General features: G+C 36.8%; 1 protein-coding gene across 1 annotated transcript in view; it reads left to right on the top strand.

Annotated features, from left to right (window-relative positions):
* The window catches only part of MSRB3 (methionine sulfoxide reductase B3), a 186,499-nt gene that overhangs the window by 28,495 nt on the left and 135,285 nt on the right, over positions 1-22,719 (top strand). The window contains exons 2-3 of the mRNA XM_044679209.1: positions 20,549-20,657; positions 22,333-22,410. Coding sequence (XP_044535144.1) covers positions 20,549-20,657; positions 22,333-22,410 — 187 coding nt within the window. The remainder of the gene's footprint in view (positions 1-20,548; positions 20,658-22,332; positions 22,411-22,719) is intronic.

Below are 22,719 nucleotides of genomic sequence, written 5' to 3'. Positions count from 1 at the left end.
AGTAGTAGTAGTAGTAGTAGTAGTAGTAGTAGTAGTAGTAGTAGTAGTAGTAGTAGTAGTAGTAGTCTACAATATCCTTTCATATAATTGTAGGATTGGAAGGGCATAATTATAATAGCCAGCATGCTTTAAGGTTTGCAAGCACTTTACAATGATCAGGTCATTATAATCCTGGGAGGTAGGTGCTGTTATTGACCTCATTTTTCAATAAGGAAACTGAGGCAAACAGATGTGAAAAGACCTTGTCAAAAATCATGCATCTAGTAAGTGTTTGAGGCTAAATTTGAACTCAGTTCAAATCAGGCAGATAGGTTGCCTGATCACATTCAGATAGATCAGATTCAGAGAGCAGCAGTGAGCAGGCATAGTGGGTAGAGTGCTGGACTTGGAAACAGGAAGACACCTTCTTTAGTTCAAATCCAGCTTCAGATGATTACTAGATGTGTGTTTCTGGGCAAGTCACTTAACCTAGTTTGTCTCAGTTTCCTCATCTGTAAAATGAGCTGGAGAAGAAAATGGCAAACCACTCTACTATCTTTTCCAAGAAAACCTCAAATGGGGTCAGGAAGAGTCAGACAGGACTGAACAATGACAATTTCCTGACCCCAGGTCCAGACCTATGCATTGAGCTACCTAAGTATCTCATCAGATACTAATCTACTTGAACAATTATCCCCTCTACTCCATTTCCCACAAGTGGCCATCTGGCCCCCATTTGAAGGTCTCCAATGGACCCTCTCATCTCTTGAGATTTCTAGGAAGTTTTAAAATAAAAAAAAATTAAAAAATCTGTTTGAAATCTCTCTCTTTAGATTCCCCTCCTAAGTCCTAGTTATGCCCTCACTGACTTTAGAAGGGGCAGATGTTATAAACCCTCTGCCATCTAACATCTGTCTTTATGTGTTTGAAGGAAGCTCTCCTGTTTGTCTTGAATCTTCTCTTTTAATACCCCTTGGTGCCTAATGCTTGCACGGGATGATCTAAGTCCTCTCAAGGTCTAGATCTTAGCACAGTGCCTGAGACACCATAAATGTTAGGTGTCTGACAATCCTGATAGCTCTCTTCCATATAGATGCCTGTGGCCAGTGTCCTTCCTCCAAAGCCCAGAATAGAATACAGAGACCTCTTGTGGGGAGTTAGGGAGTCTTAAGTAGTGTCAATGTGGAGGAAGTCATACGAGACAAGGCATAGTCGATCTCTAATTCTATTCCTTTCTTTTCCAATCAGGAAATATCGATTAAGCACCTGCTATTTTCAGGTTCTTGGTTAGACGCTAGGGGGAGAAAGATGTAACAAAGTGATTCTTGTCCAGAAGGAGCTTCAATTCTATTGGGGAAAGCACATGCATAACAGAATCTAGCAATATTAATTGGATGATCATTATAACCTTGAAGACTATGAAGTGGTCTCAGAGGTCAAATTGGAGTAAGCCTTGTGAGAAAATACCTCATAAATATTTGTATGGATACCAGACTTGCTCTCCTTATCACTGGGAAGAACATGTTCATTGATGAGATCCTTTCCAGTATCATATCCTTAGATTATCCTGGCCAATTGTTGATTTACCACCATTCCAATCATACTGGATTTTTTTTTGCCCTCACACTCATGGAGGCACATTTGACTGATTTTGTATCTACTATGGTACATCGAAGTATATTGTTCCTAACCTCTTGCATGTGATGATGGGGATATACTGTTGGGAAAAATGTCAGATTGAAACATCAACATTGTTATTTTTATAATTCCCTAAGGCTTAAAGAGCATTTTACATTTAGTTTCCCTTGATCCTCACAGCTCTGAGTCGGATGTTATTATTATTATTCCAGTTTTACAGATGGGGAAACTGAGACCGAATTAGGAGTGATATAACCAATAAGTTCTGGACTCTATAAACTACTACACCAAACTCTTCATGTTCTCTACTCCTTTTAGGATTTGAATGACTATTAAAGTTTCTCAGTTCTAGTTATAATAAATGTAAGCATCCTACATTTTCAAGATGGCCCCAAATTACTGTAAAATATATAGACTCTATATTGTCAGAATCGTAAATGAACATCAGCATCACTGCCCTCAGGCTAAGCAGGTCTGTAAGTGTGAGCCTGTGGTTTTCACTGGTCAGCTGATCTTATAGGCAAGAGCTCTTACCAATTTCTTTTCATTTCTGTGAACAGCAACAAGACCTTGTCATAGACCTGGATTTTTGTCCACCTTTGTCCTGGGCCACTGTAAACATCACATTTGTTCCACAGAAGAGGCTTATTTGGAAGACTTAATCATGAACTCCATATAGACTAGAATGCTGAAATAGAGCAGTTCAGGAATTTTCAGTGATGGTATTAAGATGTCTTCCATCATATTGATTTTGTTTAAACCTTTGCCTTTTGTCTTAGAAGTGATACCAAGTTTTGGTTCTGAGGCACAAGAGCAGTAAGGGAGAGGCATCTGGGGTTAAGTGACTTGCTCAGAGTCACACAGCTATAAAGTGTCTGAGATGAGAGGTCCTGTCTCCAGGTCTAGCTTTCTATCCACTCAGCCACCTAAATGCCCTGATGATCTAGTTCTAACAGAAAACCAGCTTCCCCCCCCAAAAAAAAACATTATTAAATAAACATGGTATAAATGGAACTTTATGTGATTGGCTGTCTCTTCATTGGCAATTTAAACCTAGAAATTAGTATAGCTGTAGGAAACTAAGGGACATGGGGAATCAAAGGAATTAAGAACACTGGCATTGTATCAGAACCCCCTGGGAAAAATGTATTCGCAGCACTCTAGTTTCTCTTTTGGTCAACTCTTAAGTCAGTTACTGTAGTAGTAGTAGTAGTAGTAGTAGTAGTAGTAGTAGTAGTAGTAGTTGTTGTTGTTGTTGTTAATAGTAGTAGTAGTAGTAGTAGTAGTAGTTGTTGTTGTTGTTAATAGTAGTAGTAGTAGGAAGTAGTAGTGGTAGTGTTAGTAGTAATATAGTAGTAGTAGTGGTAAGTAGTAAGTAGTAGTAGTAGTAATAGTGGTAGTAAGTAGTAGTAATAGTGGTAGTAAGTAGTAGTAGTAGTAGTAGTAATAGTAGTAGTAAGTAGTAGTAGTAGGAGGAGGAGGAGGAGGAGGGTAATTTTTGTTGTTATTTTTGAGTTGTTTTTATTGTGTCCAACTCTTTGTGACCCCATTTGGAGTTTTTTTTGGCAACGTTACTTGAATGGTTTGCTGTTTCCTTCTACAGCTCATTTTGCAGATAAGAAAGCTGAGGCAAATAGGGTTAAGTGACTTGTCCAAGGTCATCTCGATAAGAAGTGTCTGAAGCCCAGATTTGAACTCAGGAAGTCAGTCTGCCTGACTCCAGGCATGGCACTCTACCCACTGTGCCATCTACCTGCTCTGTGTATGGTAATGAAATGACATAAAATTTAGATGTCTTGAGCCACAGATTTTTAAGATCACTTTTTATTGATAATCTGTAGCATCACTATTATTATTAAATTATTACTACTTACTGGACTTCATATTTAAAGATGGTGGTAGGTAAATTCAATATCACTTGAGTTAATTCTATAAAGTGATTTAGGAATCTTTTATTGGAAAAAAATTAAAAAAATTTTCTATACAGTAGTGTCTTACTTGGTATCATGTCAGAATATTTTAGTTTCACATCGGTAGAAGATTTTTTAAGTACAAGTTATCACAGAATATGCTATTACTAGTTTTCAATTGTACTTTAGTAAGGACCATCAATACCTGGTTACACTATATCTTCTTCTCCTATCAAATTCCTTTTATAAAGTTTAGAATACGACATTCTGCACTCAGCATAAGAGCTATGGAACCGATGAATTTTATTTCTAGCTTTGCATGTAATGTGCTTTTTGCCCATAAAAAAATCTTTATACCTCAGTTTCCCCCAGGATAATGGGATCTACTTCAAAGGTTCACAGTTAGTTGAAAAACACTTTGAAAATACAATTTATCACAGTATAAAGACAACCACATAGTTCTTCAATTTAATATGATTTTTCATTCAACTACTTAATAGGAGAACTGGAATCAGGGGAAAATTGATTGTTTTATAGTGTATTCACCAAATGTATGACAAAAACCAAGAGGAGAAAGATCTCTTCCATCCTTTCCTGGGATGTCATCATTTCATTTTAGGATCATAAAAGTTTGAGCCAGAAGGCACCCTAGAGATCATCTATTTTGCCCCCACCATTTTACACCTGGGGAAACAGAGCCAGAATTCACACCTAACTTCTTTGACTTCAAATCTAATATTCATCCTCTGCACAGTGCTGTTTCCCCGTATTTCACACTCTCTACAGCTTAGTTAAACCTTTTAAATTTTATTGTACTGAAGAAACCTTTCAGTGGATTTTTTCCCCCTTGGAAAATATTATTTTCTGAGTAGACATAAACATTTCATCTCTTTTAACTAATCAACCCCTTGATTTAACTTGTTGAGCAGTACCCAAATTTTCCAGTAGATGGCGCTAGTCTTTTGTTTATTAGCTCTGTAATGTTCCCCCCCCCCCCCCCCCTTCCAGAATATAGTAGGTACATTGTTGGGAGAAGTGTATAGTAAGAATATGCCGTTCAGAGCCATTCCAACTCAGCAACGACTTGATTTTCTGCTTTCGGGATAGTTCAACAATATTGGTAGCGTCTAAAACTGGTTTCCATTTCCTACTCTGATTTCAGATTCTTTTTACTATTGAATATACTACAAAAATTACTCTTTTCTGTGATCTGAAATCAGATTCCCATAAATTAAATTATACATGAAAACGAGAAGGGTGGGATGGTTTAGCAGATCAAGAGACTACCTTAGAGCCTGGAAGAAATGAGTTCAAATACCCCCCTCACGCACTCTAGTTGTGCCTGACTCAAGGAAAGTCGTTGATAACACTTAGCGATCCCAAGCAACCTTCTAAGATGATGGGACATCTCTGGGTACTCCCAGTGCCTCTAAAAGCAAAGATCTGGGCAAAACCCAAACCCAAATAGGTGCTTTAGCCCCACGTGATGCAGTTTCCTGTGGAAATTTCCTTTCTGCTGGGGACTCTCCTCAATTTAGGGGGAGCTTCACATTTTGTTTTGTTGTGTTTTTAGTTACGATGGGCTCTTGAAAAGGTATGAATCGAACACTGAATGTGGACAGGGCTGCTGGCATCACACAGATTTTGCAGGATAAAGAAATGTTTTTGGAAAACCCGAGTCCTTGTAAGACGTTGGTTAATGAGAGCCATGATGCCGAGGTCTTCTAGAAGGCAATCCCACGTTCTCCTTGAATAAAGGATTCCAATAGATCGATACTATAATAAAACTGAAGTTAATGTCAAGCAATTGCTGAACGGTGTGTAATTACTAGGCTGCCTTTAAAATATTATTTGTGGGCGGTACTTCTTGAAAGGCTAAATTGGTCCTCGACAGTACATCTGTATGAGCAGGGTGTTGGGCATATGGTATGCATTTTATAGTGAATAGCATAAATTCTTTATAATGCATAATACACATTAATAGTTCTAAATTATATAGTAACATCTGTAATAGCACAAATGAAATATGCATGAATGGAAAACAAATTAAGGTTCTGGGAAAGAAAATTCAGCATTCAAATGGGAGAGAAGAGGAAAAGGAACGCACTGGAGATATGAATTTGAAAAATCCCCGATAATTGGACAATGTTAGATAATCCTGATAGAAAGATTTTATTTCTATTGTGCCATGTAGCCGAAGTGTATATTAATTAGTGGCAAATTTGTCTCTGCCTGGACAAGAGTATACATTACATTTTCCAGAAGAAAATGCCAGAAACATCTTGCTAATAGTGTATGTAACCTAATAGATGTTGGCGAGATACGTTAATGAAAAGGAAAAAAGAGGGCACTCGGTACAGACCTATTGGATTTTCCATTATAAATCAGGTCTTTTCCAGTTTTTATATTCCTACATGCAGAAGTACTCAAGACTTACATATTTCATGATAGCCTCTCAATAATATACTTAAAAAAAAATACTGACCTTCCATCTTAGAATCAATACTGTGTATTGGTTTCAAAGCAAAAGAGTGGTAAGGGTAGGCAATGGGGGTTAAGTGACTTGCCCAGGGTCACATAGCTAAAAAGTGTCTGAGGCCAGATTTGAACCTGGGACCTCCCATTTCCAGGTTTGACTCTCAACCCACTGAGCCACCCAGATGCCTCCTGCTAATATATTTTTAATAGTTAAAGACCAAATTTTTATTATATTCCTAAGGTTAGACTGCAGCTATATAGCATTTACAGTATACTTTTCAAATATTTTCTCATTTAATATTCTCAAAATCCTATGAGGTATATCTTTTCACTATTATTATTAGCCTCCTTTGACAGATGAGATAACTGAGGCACAAAGAGCCTGCTAGTTTCCTAGGATCATCCAGAACCTGGATTCAAGAGCATGTCTTCTTTTTCAAATGCAATGTTTTTCTACTACATGGTCACTGATCTCCTAACGTTTGTACTTTTAGATTGGAAATAGATCTTTTTAAGATAAACATCTTCCATATCTTTTGTTTAAGTGGACGTTTTTGGAATATCAGCATGCTTCATAAATTGCATTCATAGTTTTCATTATATGAATATTCCTTATGACCAAGATTGGCTCTGAAATTACAGAATGACAATCAAGGTATCAGGTTAAAAACAATTGCTTTCACAAGAAACTTAAGTCATGAAGATTTAAATTCATACATAGACCTACTCATTTACCCTCTTTTTAGACTTTCTCCCAAATACTGAGAACTGGTTTATTTGGGATGCAAAAGGACAAAACCACATTCTCATAATTTCGGTTAATTTGCTGATCGTTATAGTGGTGGCCTTTAAAATAAATAAAAGTGACAATGTTGATATCTTCTTAAAAGGTATTTCAGGCATTCTTATAGTCCTCATAAAGTTTATACCAGAGAATAGGGCAACTCAGAGGATAGAGAGCCAGACCTGGTGGGACAGGAGGTTCTGGGTTCAAATGTGGCCTCAGATACTTCCCAGCTATGTGACTCTGGGAAAGTCATTTAATCCCAATTGCTGAGCTTTGATTTGAAGACAAAAGGCAAAGATTAAAAAAAAAGAAAAAGAAAAAAAGTTTAGGTTGTTTTTTGAGGGTGGGGTAATCTATTTTAATGAAATCAACTATCTAGTTACAAAACCAACAACAAACGATATTACAATTTAAGAAAAAATACAACTGACCATCACTCATCAAAGAGGGAAATCCTACCCGTTGGCACTCCAACTCCAGATTTGCCATCTAGGGACTAGGAAGAAGAATGCTGGGAAAGAGGCATTAGGCTCAACTCACAAAGGTTTCCCTCCACCCTAGCTTAGGAGAACCACATAATTCAATGCAAGAATTCCCTCCCCTCTCCCCCACTTACTCCTGGTAGTAGTCTGGTGGATAAAGGATAAGGGTGAGGTACAAGAAAGATACTGTTTCTTATAGTCACAGAAAATTCAAACTTCACCTAAATAGTACAGTGGATATCTGACAGTTATCTGAAGCTTTTGATCCACATAGAAAGTCAAGTCTAATAAAATGGAGTGGATTTGTCTTATCAGAATTATATTGTAATTCCTATTTATCTGAACAAAGGCTCCATGATAGATCCATCAATTGTATTGTTAGATCTAGAAGGGATTCCTTAAAACACATCAAGTCACAGAAATACAGACTTTTAGAACCAAAAGATTCTTTAGGGGCTACCAGGCCCAACTCATAATTGAAAAGGACTCTACAGGGGCAGCTAGGTTGCTGAGTAGTTTGAGAACCAGGTGGGATGTCCTCAGACACTTCCTGGCTATGTGACTCTGGGCAAGTCACTTAACTCTCATTGCCTAGCCCTCATTGCTCTTCTGCCTAGGAACCAATACATAGTAGGTAAGATGTTAAGAAGGTAAGGGTTTTGAAAAAAGAAAATGAGCCTCTAGAGCAGGGGTTGGCAACGTATGGCTCTCGAGCCATAACTAGCTCTTTTGAGGGCCAGATATGGCTCTTTCTGCAGGAGCCTTAAAGTCCATTTTTTTTCAGGCGCTGTTACAGGAGTGGCACTGTGAGCACTGCCTGCATGGGAAGCGGCCAAGGAAAGGTCATGGAATAAGCAGATATACCATAGTATCTGAGAAAAATGGCCAATATTGGTGGATCTTAGCCTATGGGAGGAGGGGCAAAATATTACTGGATACAAAAAACCAAGAAGGGGCAGGTTGTGAAAAGTTTGGAAAGCCAAACAGGAGTTTATATTTTATCCTGAAGGCAAAAGGGGATTACTACTATTGATTAAATAGGGGTGGGTATTGTGGTGACAAGGTTAAAGCTGTAATTTAGGAAAATCATTTTGGTAGTCGAATGGAGGGTGGATCGGAATAGGGAGAGATTTAAGACTCAACCCAAGAGGTGATAGCAATAGTCCAGGTGAAAAGTGATAAGGACCTGCATCAAGGTGAAGTCTGTGCCAGAGGACAGAGAAAGGGGTGTAGGCAAGAGATGTTGTGAAAGTAGAAGAGATAATTCTTGGCTACATATTAATTATTGAGAGTGATAGAGGGTGTTGGGTTTATGAAAAAGGAGTTGAGGATGGCACATGATAGTTACAAGATTGCAAAGTGAAGTTCAATCAAACAACTAGTCAGTCTTTACTATGTATCAGGCACTGTGCAAGATGTTGCATGCAAAGACAAAAATGAAATCATCCCAGCCTTTGAGGAGCTTACATGCTGTTAGAGGAAACTCCATGTGTACATATAAGCATAGAAATATATATATCTGTAGATATAGATAGGTGTGTATATGTAAGATACAAACTAAACTCAAGTTACAGTGATCTCTCACCTATTGTGGGAATTACGTTCGGGAGATGCCTATGATAGGGGTCTGGGAAGTAGTGGCATTATATTTATTTTGTTATTTACATACATTTTATGTCTTTATAAACCCTTCCCACTCTCCTATAAACCTTTTCCACACTCTTGTTAACCTTTCCCACACTCTTATAAACATTGAGCTAATCAGCACCCAGGATACAGAACACAGCACTGTGGTTGGTCCCTTTCATTCCATCAGCCAATATAGAAATGCCCGCTTTGCTCTCAGCCCTATACAATCTCACATTGGCAAACTTGCGCAAAAGCACAGTATTCATCTGCAAAATCCCACAATATAGTGAAAAACTCTGTTATACAGAATTAGATTTTTTTTTTAAACCCGTGATACAGTGAAGCCTCGAAAAATAAACTGAGATATAGCGCAGGATGACTGTAATTAGGGCAGGAAGGCTTACTTAGCTCAAGGGATCAGCAAAGATTTCATGTAGGAGTTGATGTTTGAGCTAGGAGTTCTAAGAGGTGGATGTAAGGAGCTATGTATTCCAGGCATGTGGGATAGTCTGGGTCTATTCCTAGAGGCAGAAGATGGAATGTTAGGGATGCTGTAGTACATGAAGGACTAAAGTGAAATAAGCCCAGCGAGGTAGGTTGGAGCCAGGTTGTGAAGGACATTAAGTGCCCTCCACAAAAGGAGTTTGTATTTGAACAACCAGAGGTTCTGGAATAAGTAGAGAAGTGTCAGAATCGACTTAGACTCCAGCAATATTGGTTTTTTTTTAAACCCTTAACTTCTGTCTATTGGCTCCTAGGTGGAAGAGTGGTAAGGGTGGGCAATGGGGGTCAAGTGACTTGCCCAGGGTCACACAGCTGGGAAGTGTCTGAGGCCAGATTTGAACCTACGACCTCCCGTCTCTAGGCCTGACTCTCAATCCACTGAGCTACCAGCTGCCCCCTCTAGCAATATCGTTTTGCTGACATGTAGCCACCCATGAGAAGGAGGTAAAGGAGCCATTCTGCAGTCTGGCATGCAGAGTTTCATTTAAATTTTTAAATAGAGTGTATCAGAGATGAAAAAGTGATTTGTATTATCTGCAACCTATCTGCAAATAGTACATTATTTGCTGTGTGGAAGATGGATTAGAGTAGGCAAATACCTGAAGACCAGAGACCAGTGAAGAAATTATTGTGGTAAGACAGACTAGGGAGGTGGTTATACAAGTGGAGAGGAGGGGGCTTCTATGAGAGATGTGTAGTAGAATGAACAAGATGACCACTGATTGAATACAATTAATACCAAATGCTTAATATTAAAAAGATATTCTATTAGTGTCATATTTTATGTGGATTAATCAACCAAAACATAGTAGGAAGATATGGTCAATGGTAGTTTCCTTTGACTTGTTAGAGCATCAATGTCAACTCAATCCTTGTATTAGTCTTAGTATGCTACCTGGCCTCCAATATTAACTAGCTGTCTAGAAAAACATGCCCTTCTCCATCAGGTGGACTGGGCAAGAGAGTATGACTGGATCAATGAAAATTCTTCACTACTACCAAAAAGAGATCAGCTCATGTCCTATCTATTATGAATAAATAATATCTTCATTTGTTTCCAAAGTACAATACAATCTAATATTGTTGCTCTGAAAGAATATACATTCTCCTAAGAAAAATCATGTACATAGAAGTACTTGTGTCTGGTTTATGGCAAAAAAAGAGGGTGAGAACCTGTCAATCCTTCAGAACTGATGAGGGTACCTCATTTAAATAGACTTCTTAGGGGAAAAAAAGTCCCTTGAACAACCAATGGAAAAAATAAAACTATTTGAGAGTTGGGATAGTGACCGATGTGAATGGTAGAAAAGAAACAGACTGGAGAGAAAGGGGACTTGGCATCAGTACGGTGAAAACCTCCAGCTTACTGCCTGACCTTGGATAAGTCACTTACTATTTCTTGAGTTTCAGTTTTCACATAAAAATGAAGTTTTGGAAAAGTTGGTCTTTAAAAACCCTTTTGTTCTAGAATTTTTTCATTCCATGGAATAGTTATAAGATGATTTTGGAAATCAAAAGAGCTGGTAAAAGGAATGTGAAATGGAGGGGTTTTATAGCAGCAATCAAAAAGAATTATTTTAGCTGTAGCTTTTTTGGTTTAGATTTTCTATTGAATGCCCAAAGGATAATAATTAGGCCAGATCAACACAGCACTGGGTACAATGAAAGATTTTTTCTAAAAAATTGCTAAATAACTAAGTAATTCAGAGTCATGCTTTATCTTTATCTATCCTCAACTATTATCTAGGTAAATGAGAAAAAAGTAGGGTAGGTTTTTTAAATCTATGTACCTCTAAAAAAGTTGGGGGCAGCTAGATGACTGAGTGAATAGAGAGCCTAGTCTACAGTCAAGTTGTCTTGGGTTCAAATTTGACCTCAAATACTTCCTAGCTCTGTGACCCTGGGCAAGTCACTTAAACCCAATTGCCAAGTCCTTACCATTTTTCTGCCTTAGAATAGATACTTGGTATGAATTCTAAGACAGAAGGTAAGGGTTAAAAAAAATAAAGTCTATGTATCCCAAATGTCATGGTTGCATTGATCCAATTTTAGTTTGTATTGTCTGTCTACTTGTTCTCTGCTTTTAGTATTTTGTCAATTTAGATTTAGAGCCTGCTTTTCCATGATGATATAATTTTGGAAGTATGTGAATTTGAGTTTGTAGATAATACAAATCACTTTTTCATCTCCAATACTCTCTATTTGTTTAAAAATTTAAATGAAACTCTGCATGCTAGACTGTGGGATGGCTCCTTTACTTCCTTCTTGTGGGTGGTTACATGTCAACTCCCCTTTGCAGTCCATGACTCCCCAGGGCCGGGAGGTATGGGAGAGAGAGCTATTGTTTGCAAGTCTTTTTGATTGTATGTGAAATGTAGAATGGAAATGAGGTTGTCTGTTTTTAATTTTTTTCCCTTCTGTACATTCTATGATGTTCTACTGAAGACCCATACTTAAAAAAAAAAATTAAAAACAGGCAACTCTAGTTTGGTCAGAAAAGTTTCACAAGCAATCAGACAGATAAAATGACTTTCTCTTTTATTGTTAGCTCTTGTTCATTGTGGTCTCTTACAAAAATAGCGCCCTCCCCCCAAACAAAACAAAACAAAACAAAAAACAAAAAACAACTACTCTTCATTCTCTTGCTTTACCAGTGAGAAAGCACTATTTGAAGCCAAACCTTTTTGGACACTGTCTTAAATCCCAGATTTTGGAGGTGTTAGAGCCCATATTAACACCAAAATCATTACAATCATATGCAATCACATTTCAAAGAATACAGTAGTCTTCCCATTATCAACAATGGGAATAAAAATAGATAGTATTCATATAGCACTTTAAGACTTGCAGAACCCCTTACAAATAATTTTCTCATTTTATCCTATGATATATAAGTGGATTTTTCCCCATTTTACAGTTGAGGAAACTGAGGCAGAGAGTGGTTAAGTAACTTGTCTAGGAATGCATAGCTATTAAGTATCTGAAGCCAGATTTGAAATCAAGTCTTTTAGAATTCGGGTATAGCCCCTAGCCACTGTGGCACTGAGCTGGAGATGTGTATTATAAAAGTAGTTACCCTTCTTGTAATCATCAAGGGATAAGATATAGTTTCTTGCCCCCAAGTAACACACAAATTTAAGATTTAACTTTCTTTCACTTTTAAGTCCCTAATTAGGGGAATGAAGACTGGTCAATGTGTTTCATACACACAAAAATAATAAGTAAACTTTGCCAGTCTCTTAAGAAAACCATGAAAAAAATGGTACATAGATATAACTTCTTTACTTTATAGATAATCACTCTGAGCACAAGATGGGTGAAACAAGTTAGTGTGAGGGCTGGGACTCTGATTCCCAGGCCAAAGTTTCTTCCATAGAGTCTCACAAATGAAATTTTACCATTCATGTTCTTGCCCTGAAATGTTAAAACTATATGGTATTTGTATCTAGTAGGCAGTCCAAAATATTCATGAACTAAATGAATGGACCTTAAATGTACTCAGATTTGTTGTGGGAAATGATTATATACTTGGATCAATAAAAGTGAGCAAATATTTACATTATTTTTCAGTCTCACTTTCCCCACCTACAAATCTAGATCTCTTTATTATTCTAATGATCTTTCAGCCTTGTTCAAGGCAACCTCTCCTCCACCCACTTCCTCTTGCCAGAATGTTTGGTTATCGTGGAATGGCAAATGTCACAGAGAGGTGAGTGTCCATTTTAGGGATGAATATTTATTATTTTGAGGGACTTTGCCAGTCCCTCTCCTCCAAAAGGAGAAGGTGTCCCATTAAGTCACGGGAGTCTCCCAGTTTTTGCTGGGTTTAATTAATCAAGGTAGACATAGGAGATTATACTATACCCCCCACACTTTCCCTTCTACTGTTGTTTAGAGAATTGTTTAAAGTACTATTCAAGAATTAAAATGAAATAGTCCTTATCCTCAATGGGTTTACATTTATTTTCCCATTAGACTGTAAGTTCTTTGAGAGAGGGATGCTTTTTGTCTTTTTTTATTTTTATTTTTAATATCCCCTGAGCATCAAGTGTACGATAAGGACTTACCAAATATTTGTTGACTCTTTAGAAGAAAAAAACAAAACCAAATCATACAAATGAAGCAGATTAAAAAATGGTTACAAAGCAACAAAAGCAACACACTAAAGTAAATAAGGATAATGGCAGTCCAGAATAAAATTATTATGCAGGTAGAAGTGACTTTAATCAGGTAAGACTTCCTGATTTTGTGAAAGAATGAAAAGGAATATAGGAATTTTTCTGCTTTCTAGAGAACTACTTTTCAATTTATCAGTGCAAACCTTTAAGTATAAAAGTCAGAAGATCATTCTTGTGACACAACTCTTAACATTTGCTCTTTTTTAATTGAAGGTACTTAAAAACGGTCCATTCCCTTGATGTGAATTGGAACTTTTTTGCAAGTCTTAATCAAATATGCCAATTCGACTTAATCTATAGAACTGTTTTTTATAAAATCATTAAAAGCAAGAAGAGAGCTGGAAATGTGATCATCTTTAGAAATCAAGATGTAATTTTCTCTAGTATGGGGAAGGAAAAAAAAAACCCACTACCTTATATATAGATAACTGACTTTCCTATTTTTAATTCCTGAGATTCTGGACCATATCTCCTCTGTGTTCTGTAAAAGAGGACCCAAAAGAAATTAAACTAAGCTGAAAAGAAATTAAGCTTTTGGAAAATAATGCAAAACCATGACTAGCATTTCTTTCGTACTGCTTTTGAGGTACTACCATTGGCTATACAGTATTACTGCAACTATCATAAGGCAGTGTTTCAGTTGGGTAAAAGCATTAGAAGGCCAAAGATTTAAAGATATTCTAAAATTGTTACCAAGAAACTTTCATTGACTATCTACCTCCATGTCCCTCCATGTTGAGCTTTGTAGCCTACCAGTGTAGGTCTGAAACTTTGAATTGGGCAAAGCATATGACTTTTACTTTCTTCTTTTTATTTAGATGCCGATTCAAGTATGACAAAATGCAGCTTGGAACAGATATTGTTCGTTTTAGAGTGCTAGTATGATCAATAATAAATTTCTTAATATCAGGAATTACAGTGGAAATCACATCTTCTGCTTCTTAGGCACAGCATTAAGAATTTCATTTACCATGCCCTTGGCAAAGTTAAAGACCATAGCAAAATAAAAAGGAGTCTGTCATGCTTATATATTAATAAAATATTTTGAGGAAATGCCTAATTATTGTAATTATATATTTTACATTGAAACGGAAGAAAGAAGGCTGAGAAGTGCTGTCAAAATTAGGCAATATCTCTGAGTTCCTTAAGAATAGGAAATGAACACCCTTATGCCAAGAGGCTATTTATTAATGATTGTTCATTCCTTTAAATAATGCTCTATTGTGTGTTTAGGAAAGAACATTGAATTTGAATTCGAATTCAGAAATTTTGGACCAAGATCCTAATTTCTATCTGTGTGATTTTATGCAAGTTTCTAGACTTCTCTAGACTTCTCTTTCCTCAAATATTTTCTAGCTCTAAATCCATTTATGATGTGCATGGCAGTGTGCTCGACACTGACAAGTTGAGCTGATATGATTTCTTTGGCAGGTAAAAGTTTCAGAGACAGAAATTCTAAATTATCCAACTTCATGTAAATTTCCTCATTTTTACAGATAGATCATTTGCACATTTGAACTGCTGCTTTTTCTTAAACATTTAAAAAAGAAATCATGTTGTGTTCAAAGTTCTCAGTAAGAAGTATTGGAGCCTTAAATTTCATGGAAGCCAGAATATTGAAGTAAAAGCGTCTTGACATCTGAGATCACATGACCATCTCAGGAATGTTTTTCCTGCATATGTCTACCTCTGAGAGCAAAGGGAGACTTGGGCATGCTTGTACAAGTATTGAACTTCTTTCTGAGTCACCCCAACCCCCAAATCCCCACTCCCATACTTGGAATTTTTTGGTAGTTTTTCTTGAGTTGCTGGAATGTTTTTTAAAAAAGCATCCTAGGTCACAGTATATATTTTACTTTCTTTCATTCTAAAATTGACTTTTATTTTCTTCTCTTTATTTAGATGCCACTAGGACAGTTCAGGTAGGACAAGATGCAGCTTGGAACAGCTATTAGTTCATTTTAGAATGTCAATATGATAAATTAATACACTTCTAAATATTGGGTATTACAATGGGAATCACATCTTCTACTTCTTAGGCAGAGCTTTAAAAATTTGATTTGCAATGCCCTTAGGAAACTTAAAGATCACAGCAAAATGAAAAGAAGTCTATTGTGCATATATATATATATATTTTTAGTTAATGTTATTGGAGTTATATATTTCATTTTGAAATAGAAGAAATAAGCTTGCATTGTGTACTCAGACTTAGGCAATAGCTCTGATTGACATGAATATAAAGCTGAGAAGCTTTCTAAGGCTTTCTAGATTATATGAAAATCTTACTGGAATCTCATCACTGACTCAAATGCTAAAAGGGCTAATTCAGAGAAAATAGGGGTCGGTTGATTGACAAGCTAATTTACTATGGAAAAACTGATAATTCAATGGGATGCCCTGTGACCATCATTGATTTTGCCTCCCTTTTTGATCTTAGTGTTTTCATAATGTTATTCGATATTGAAAATTACTGTATAATTTACATCGAATAAGCAAGCTATTTGTAATGTCTTTGTTCTCTTAATATCCTAATCCTTGTTTTAATAGGATGTTTATTTTTTAAAAGATTAATTTTGAGAATATTTTTCTGGGCAGATTTAGTTTTTTAAAAAGTCTTTCACTACATTAAACTATTTGAGTTAACATATATTTAAAGTAACCTGGCCAATTGTCGTTTGAATAAAAAAAAAAAACAACTTTCTTTTTTTGCCTGTGAAAATTGTATGTATTGACTTCTAATTAAACATACGGGGGCTTTGGTATAATGCCAAACTCAGGTCCATGACATAGGCTCATCATGAAAGTTATAAGAAGATCCTTTTAGCAATTTTTAAAAAAACCTTCTAGGAAAATCTCAGTCAGATTTGCTTTATACCAAATTCACTTTAGAGGATATGCATTATAGAGAAATTTATATATATATATGTCCATAGCCACTTGTGAATTGCAATGTATTAAGAAACAGAAGAAAAATATTTTAGGGTATACTTCTAAGATGGTTGTTAGGTCATGAATCAGATGCTTTTTCATTCATTAATTCAATGCAAATGTCAAGCTTCCCAGAGTAATAGCAGAATTAAAGCGTCAAGAGTTAAGATACTTTTAAAAAAATAGGAGAGGAAGGGAACACATGCAATGAATTGCTTACAGGATTTTAAAAAAGGAGATAGCTCCCTCAGAGTTAGCTAAGACAACTAGGTGGTTTTTGACAAAATCGTAAGAAGGAAATCTATTAAAAAATAGGAGTAATAGAGGGATCAAATTGAAGATTGTGATGAATTTTCAGCAGTGACGGCAGAATTCTCACTTATGGAACTCCATCACTGCTAAGGAAGTTATTAATATTGGGATTTGCTTTTGAGAATTGGTTAATATACAGTCATCTCATTGAGTTGTTCGGCATAACAACACAAAAATAATTTCTAATGTACACATACTTCCTCTCATTGTTAAATGTCCCTTAAAAGGTCTATTACTTTAAGAAACAGCATTACCAGAGGATTAAAACTTGGGAAAAGTGGACAATTTTAAATAAGCAATAGAACTTCTTGGAGAACAAACTTCACTTACAGTTAGGAAACAATATTTATATTTAAGGTTGAAAAGCCAGGATGTAGGAAAATTTCACTAATTTGGAAGGTGACCTTTAAGTGCACCAAAACCAAATAATTTGTAGGCTATGACATAGGGCACATTCCTACAAAATTTGTGTGAATACTGCTTTTGTGGTTCTTGAAAGACAATCAAAGAAACCTGGAATGAAATCTTGATTCCCCTCCCCAAAAAGATTGAGGCCAACAAAGGAATACAGCAGCACTTTCAGAGCTTGCCATTAAAAAGAGGGCTCTGTGGCACAGTTAATGAGATGGTTCATAGTGGAAAACAATCTGTTTTGAAGAATGTTTAGATCAAAAGTAATTTCTAATCTACGAAATAAAGTTGCTTCAATACCCTTCATTCACTAGTAAAGCTTTTTATGTTTGCATTATTTACTTCAATCAGATGTTTTCAATTTTACCTTTTTTTCTCTTAGAAATACTTGACATGGTTAGTCAATAGTGACCAACAGTATTATTCTTTTTCTAAAAAAAAAAAAAAAAAAAAAGAAAGAAAGAAAAAAAAGAAACATCTTTGCCTAAATGATTTGCAAGCATCTGTGCTTTAAGCTACTTTTTATGAACACTCCTTAGTAATGACTCAAGGTAAAAAAGCAGAAAAGCATCCAATGTTAGGAAATTGCAATCCAATACCATGTAATTTAAACCTGCAGTTGCTTCTCTTGTACTAAATGACATACAGATGGGTAGCTTGGTTCTCTCAACTTTGGGAACACAATTGGTCTTTTTATATGAATGAACATATATTAACAACAAAAATATTTTGGACAGAATTGTTTAATTGAATTGTACAAATTTTAATTACCTAAACCATTAGAAAGGAGTAATTTTAAACAAGGTATTTTGTCATCTTAAATTTGAAAAGTGGATTTCTTTGATAAAATGAACAAAGACAGAATGCTTTCGATTAAAAAAAATGTTAAAAAACGATCTTTAAGCCTGCGGGAGTGATTAGAAATTCACCTTTCTTTAAGGGTGTTCAGCAGATTGCAGAAAGTAATGAGGTGAAATAAATTCAGCTTTTTGGATAAATTAATCCTGAGGTGGGGGAGAGAAGAGGGGAGAAAGTAACTCTCCCTTAGATAATTTAAACAGTTTACTCTTTTGGTGTTCTGATAAAGACTTAAATTTTTTGGAATCCAGTGATGTGAGATACTCAACCAAAGTGACAAAGAAGATGGGCTTGCTGAATTTGTGTATGGTTACCTAGATTGGGACCATTGGCAAGGCATTCTTACCGAGGACTCAGGCTTCTTTTGGGAGGTCAATGGAGGTCCAAGTTTGAGAGCCTGCAGGGCACATTCCAAAGTGTGTGTATCTACTTCTTGCTTGGTATTTTTCTCCATTCATATATTTTTTTTTCAAACACTTGAATTAGTCACTGTATTTTTATTGCCTTGGCTGGGGATGCTGGTGCTCTATTTATGCCATGAATCAGGGGGGCCAGTTAGCTAATTTTTCACGGGTTTATTTCATTGAGCCCACATGCTGTGAAATGGGATGCTTTGCAAAGTAAGAAACCAAGCATTATGCTTTCTTATTCTAAATCATAGTCCTTTATATCACAAAAGAAATTCAGTGACAGAATGATCAGGACATTTAAGCTTTCAGTTACTTTTAACATTTTGGACCATCTACAAGTCTCTCTCTCATTGTGATGGATGGCCAAAAAAAAAAAAAAAAAGGAAAAAAAAAGAAATTTCATTTTTAGAGAGTAATTGTTGTACTATATCGGAGTTAGATTTCTTTTCAATCATGTGTACAAGTAAAATAAAATAAGACACATAAAGAGGTGTTGTCTGAACTTTTAACCACAGGCTCTAGGAGTTGAAATAAAAGCTGCTCTTGCTAATATGTCTGCATAAAATTATTTCAGTATTCAAGTGCATTTTAATGAGGGTGGTCTCTCAAGATCAGGAGTTCTTAACCCTTCTTTATGCCATAATAAAGCTTATTAACCCCTTCTCAGAATGATGTTTTTGAATGCAAAATATATATAAAAATGGCAAAAGAAATATACTGAAATATAGTTATTAAAATAATTTTTAAAATGTTCACTGACCCTCAATTAAGGAACTCTGCCCTAGATATACTTTGGAAAACAAAATGGCAAACTTTGGAAGACATAGTACTCTTTAGCCTTCTTATTCCTGTCTTCCTCCCCATCTCCCTTAGAGTTTTCTTTGTTTCTTTGTTTTAATTTTTTAAAACCCTACAAAACCCTTTACCTTTCTGCCTTAGAATCAATTCTGTGTATTGGTTCCAAGTCAGAAGAGCGGTAAGGGCTAGGCAATGGGGATTAGGTGACTCACCCAGGGTCACACAGCTAGGAAGTATCTGAGACAAGATTTGAACCCAGAAACTCCTGTCTCTGGGGTGGTTCTCAGGCTACTGAGCTACATAGCTGCTCCTTTCCCCAATCGTTTTTTTAAACAAACATTTATTAAACACTCTTCAGCCATGCTTTACAAATATTTCATTTTATCCTCCCAACAACCCTGGGAGATAAGTGTTGGCCACAGCATGGCAAATGACTTCTTGGTCTGGCTCTTGCCAATTTCTATCAGCTGTGTACACTTGGGGAGAGCTCTCTCTTAGACGTTTGTTTTCCAAGTCTCCATAATTGAAGTGCCTGGATAGAGTCACGGAGGACAATAGCTTGGTAGTAAATGGAAAATCTATCTGTGGGCTAGCGTACAGAAAAAATGAGTGTAGTTAAACCACTCATGGTAGAAATTTAATAATTTCCAATTTCAAGCCATACTACAAGGTTGTAAAATCTCTGCCTGCCAGGTGGGAGGTTTAATTTGCTAGGCAGCAAATTGTAAAATGGAAAGAACACTGGTTGTGGAGTCAGAGGACCTGGGTTCAAATCCTATCCCTGATACTCCTTGAGTGCAGAGACTTGCCACAGGCAAGTCACAACTTCCCGAAGTCTGATCATATATGCCCGTTGCCCTGTGTATATACACATATATACAGATATATTGTTTAAAAACGTTTTCAAGAGTAGTTTGTTTTTTTTTAATGGCGGGTGGGGGGGGGTAGGGTTCAGGAGAGTAACCACTGCCATCAAATGAAACGCTGTCTCAAAAAAAAAAAATGGTATCCCATACAGTAGGCTCTGGCTGACGCCCTTGGTCACTGCTCCAGTGGAATCACCCGGCTCTGGAGCACCATTCTTTTCCAACTTGTACTTGTTGACTGGAGCTCAGCTGCACCATTCTAGTGCATTAGGGACCCGTCTGGCCATTGACAAGCAAATGCAGAAGCTTTGCGGTGGCCGCTGGCCAAAGCAATTATTCAGGATTGAACCTAAAAAGGCCTTCTCCTCTCTTTTTTCTAGGGTCATGTAGGGATAGGAAGAACTGTAAGGTGGTCTTTTCCCAGCAGGAACTGAGGAAGCGACTGACACCTCTGCAGTATCACGTCACCCAGGAGAAAGGAACGGAGAGGTGAGGCTGACGGGAGGGGAGGGGAGGGGAAAACCATTAGGCAATAGTCAGACTCCTTCTTTGGGGCTCTCCCCTTCCCATCCCTCCCCGACTCCTCTTTTCCTCATCTTCCTCACCAACTGTTTTCAAGAATCCGACTACAAATTAATATCACGGAAAGGACAGAAATGGTGCCGGAGATGTCGGTGGTCTGTAGCGCCCCCCCAGGCTAACGAAGAGGACATCTTCCCCCTAAAGTCCCAGCCCTTTTGTTAAGGTCTTGCCTTTCATTTACTATGAAATGGGTAGAAGTTAGAGTAGTTTAGAGGGGGCTTTACTTGGGGGGGGGCAGTGGGAGAGGAAGAGAGGAACACAGCCCGCTGAGCAAGAGCTCGAAGAACAACAGCCCCTCACCAGGATGATGAAATTTTGAAGGTGGCCATTGTGAGTAGAGACATTTTGGCTGCAAAAAGAAAGTAGCATAATTTAGTTCCTTTCCACCCCACTCCAATTTCTTTTTGAAGCACATGTGGAGAAAGTATTTATTGGCTCATTTGTGGTTGGAATGTCAAAAATTTTCAATAACTGCCCTCACATGGCTTTAGTCCTTGGAAGTTCGCCCTACATCCTGAAAAAAAGAATGTGTTCACTTTCAAGACTGTTGTTAGTGAATAAGGTCTCTCTCAGCTGATTCCAGCTCAAAGGTAAACTTGCCAAGGTCTAACCATTTTGTTGTCTAATTTATACCATGGAGCTTGGCACAAGGCCCTCACTTACCTCTGATCCAGATTTATTAATGATGTAACTGCTTGTTTCCATTCAGGACCTGAAAGGGCTCTTTACCACACATGGGGTACTCGTTAATAGGCAACAACTCTCTTCCTGTCACAGTATATACTATTTACTGAATTGACCAAATGTTGACTCTCTGGCAAAGTCCATTCTGCCACCCAAATTAGCTGGCAGTGGACCTTGGTCTCCACTTCAGGAGTTCTACCCAGATCATGGCTGTTGTGTACATGACTAGCAAATGATTTAATGCCCACAAACAACCAGAGATTAGGTCATTCTTAAAAATTCTGTTTATAAAAAAAATTGGACCTCATAAAGAGGGTAAAAGTATAATAAAAACAAGCTGTAGCACACATAGACTTTTTGTTGGGCTAGCACAGCTGATTTGTATTAACTGAATGACCTCCTAGCCTTTAAGATTGTTAACTTAGAAAAATATTCCCTTAAAGCTGCAATATTCCTCCTCAAACCAAAAACTAAGGCTCTTCCAATGTAGAGTCTTGGCCCCAGCTTCATTTTCTGACAGATACTCCTGGAGAGGACACTTGAGAGACACCAAAACCTTACTGTTGGTTAAGACAATGTTCAATCTAAAGTAGAGCCATTTGGAAAAAAAAAAAAGGCTATTTTTTTTAAAAGGGAAAAGTTATTTCTGTGAGTTAAAGTTAACTTGGAGAATTTGACTCCAAACCTAGACTCTTTTGAAGAGTTTTTGCTTCTACTCTCTTCTAAGATAAATTAAAATACCAGTTTTGATGCTATTAATTCTTCATTTTGGAATGAGTTGATCTTTATGCATCTTGAAAGAGTTTCTCTAGGGAAAATTGCTCTATGAATTTATGAGAAAAATATTACCTTATTTGTCTTTCCAATGTTCTTTTTTTTGCATGTGTTTTTTTCTTAGTGCCTTTGAAGGAAAATACACAAGTCATAAAGATCGGGGAATGTATAAATGTGTTGTTTGTGGGACTCCTTTGTTCAAGTAAGTAAACTTGAATGTGTGAATACAGAGAATCTGCATGGGGCAGTGCTTAACCTAATACCCTGTAATCCTATCAGTTTGTGCAGTAATCTTGCATTGTCTTAAGAGTAAAATTTTTCTTTTTTAGAAAATGGAAATAATTTTGAAGTTCATGAGTCATGACAAAATCGCTAAGTTGTCAAAAAGGTTGGCAGAGTTCTTAGGTGAAATTTCTAGGTGAGAAAACCAATTGGCATATGTAAAGCACATAAGAGTCATCTTGTCCTGGTTCCTTACCAGAACCTATGGCTAAATTTTTAGTGTGAATAC

Source organism: Gracilinanus agilis, chromosome 5 (assembly GCF_016433145.1).
Source record: "Gracilinanus agilis isolate LMUSP501 chromosome 5, AgileGrace, whole genome shotgun sequence".
In the NCBI taxonomy this organism is placed as follows: domain Eukaryota; kingdom Metazoa; phylum Chordata; class Mammalia; order Didelphimorphia; family Didelphidae; genus Gracilinanus; species Gracilinanus agilis.
The sequence above is the reverse complement of the archived record's forward strand: the minus strand, read 5'-3'. Positions and strand labels throughout refer to the sequence as shown.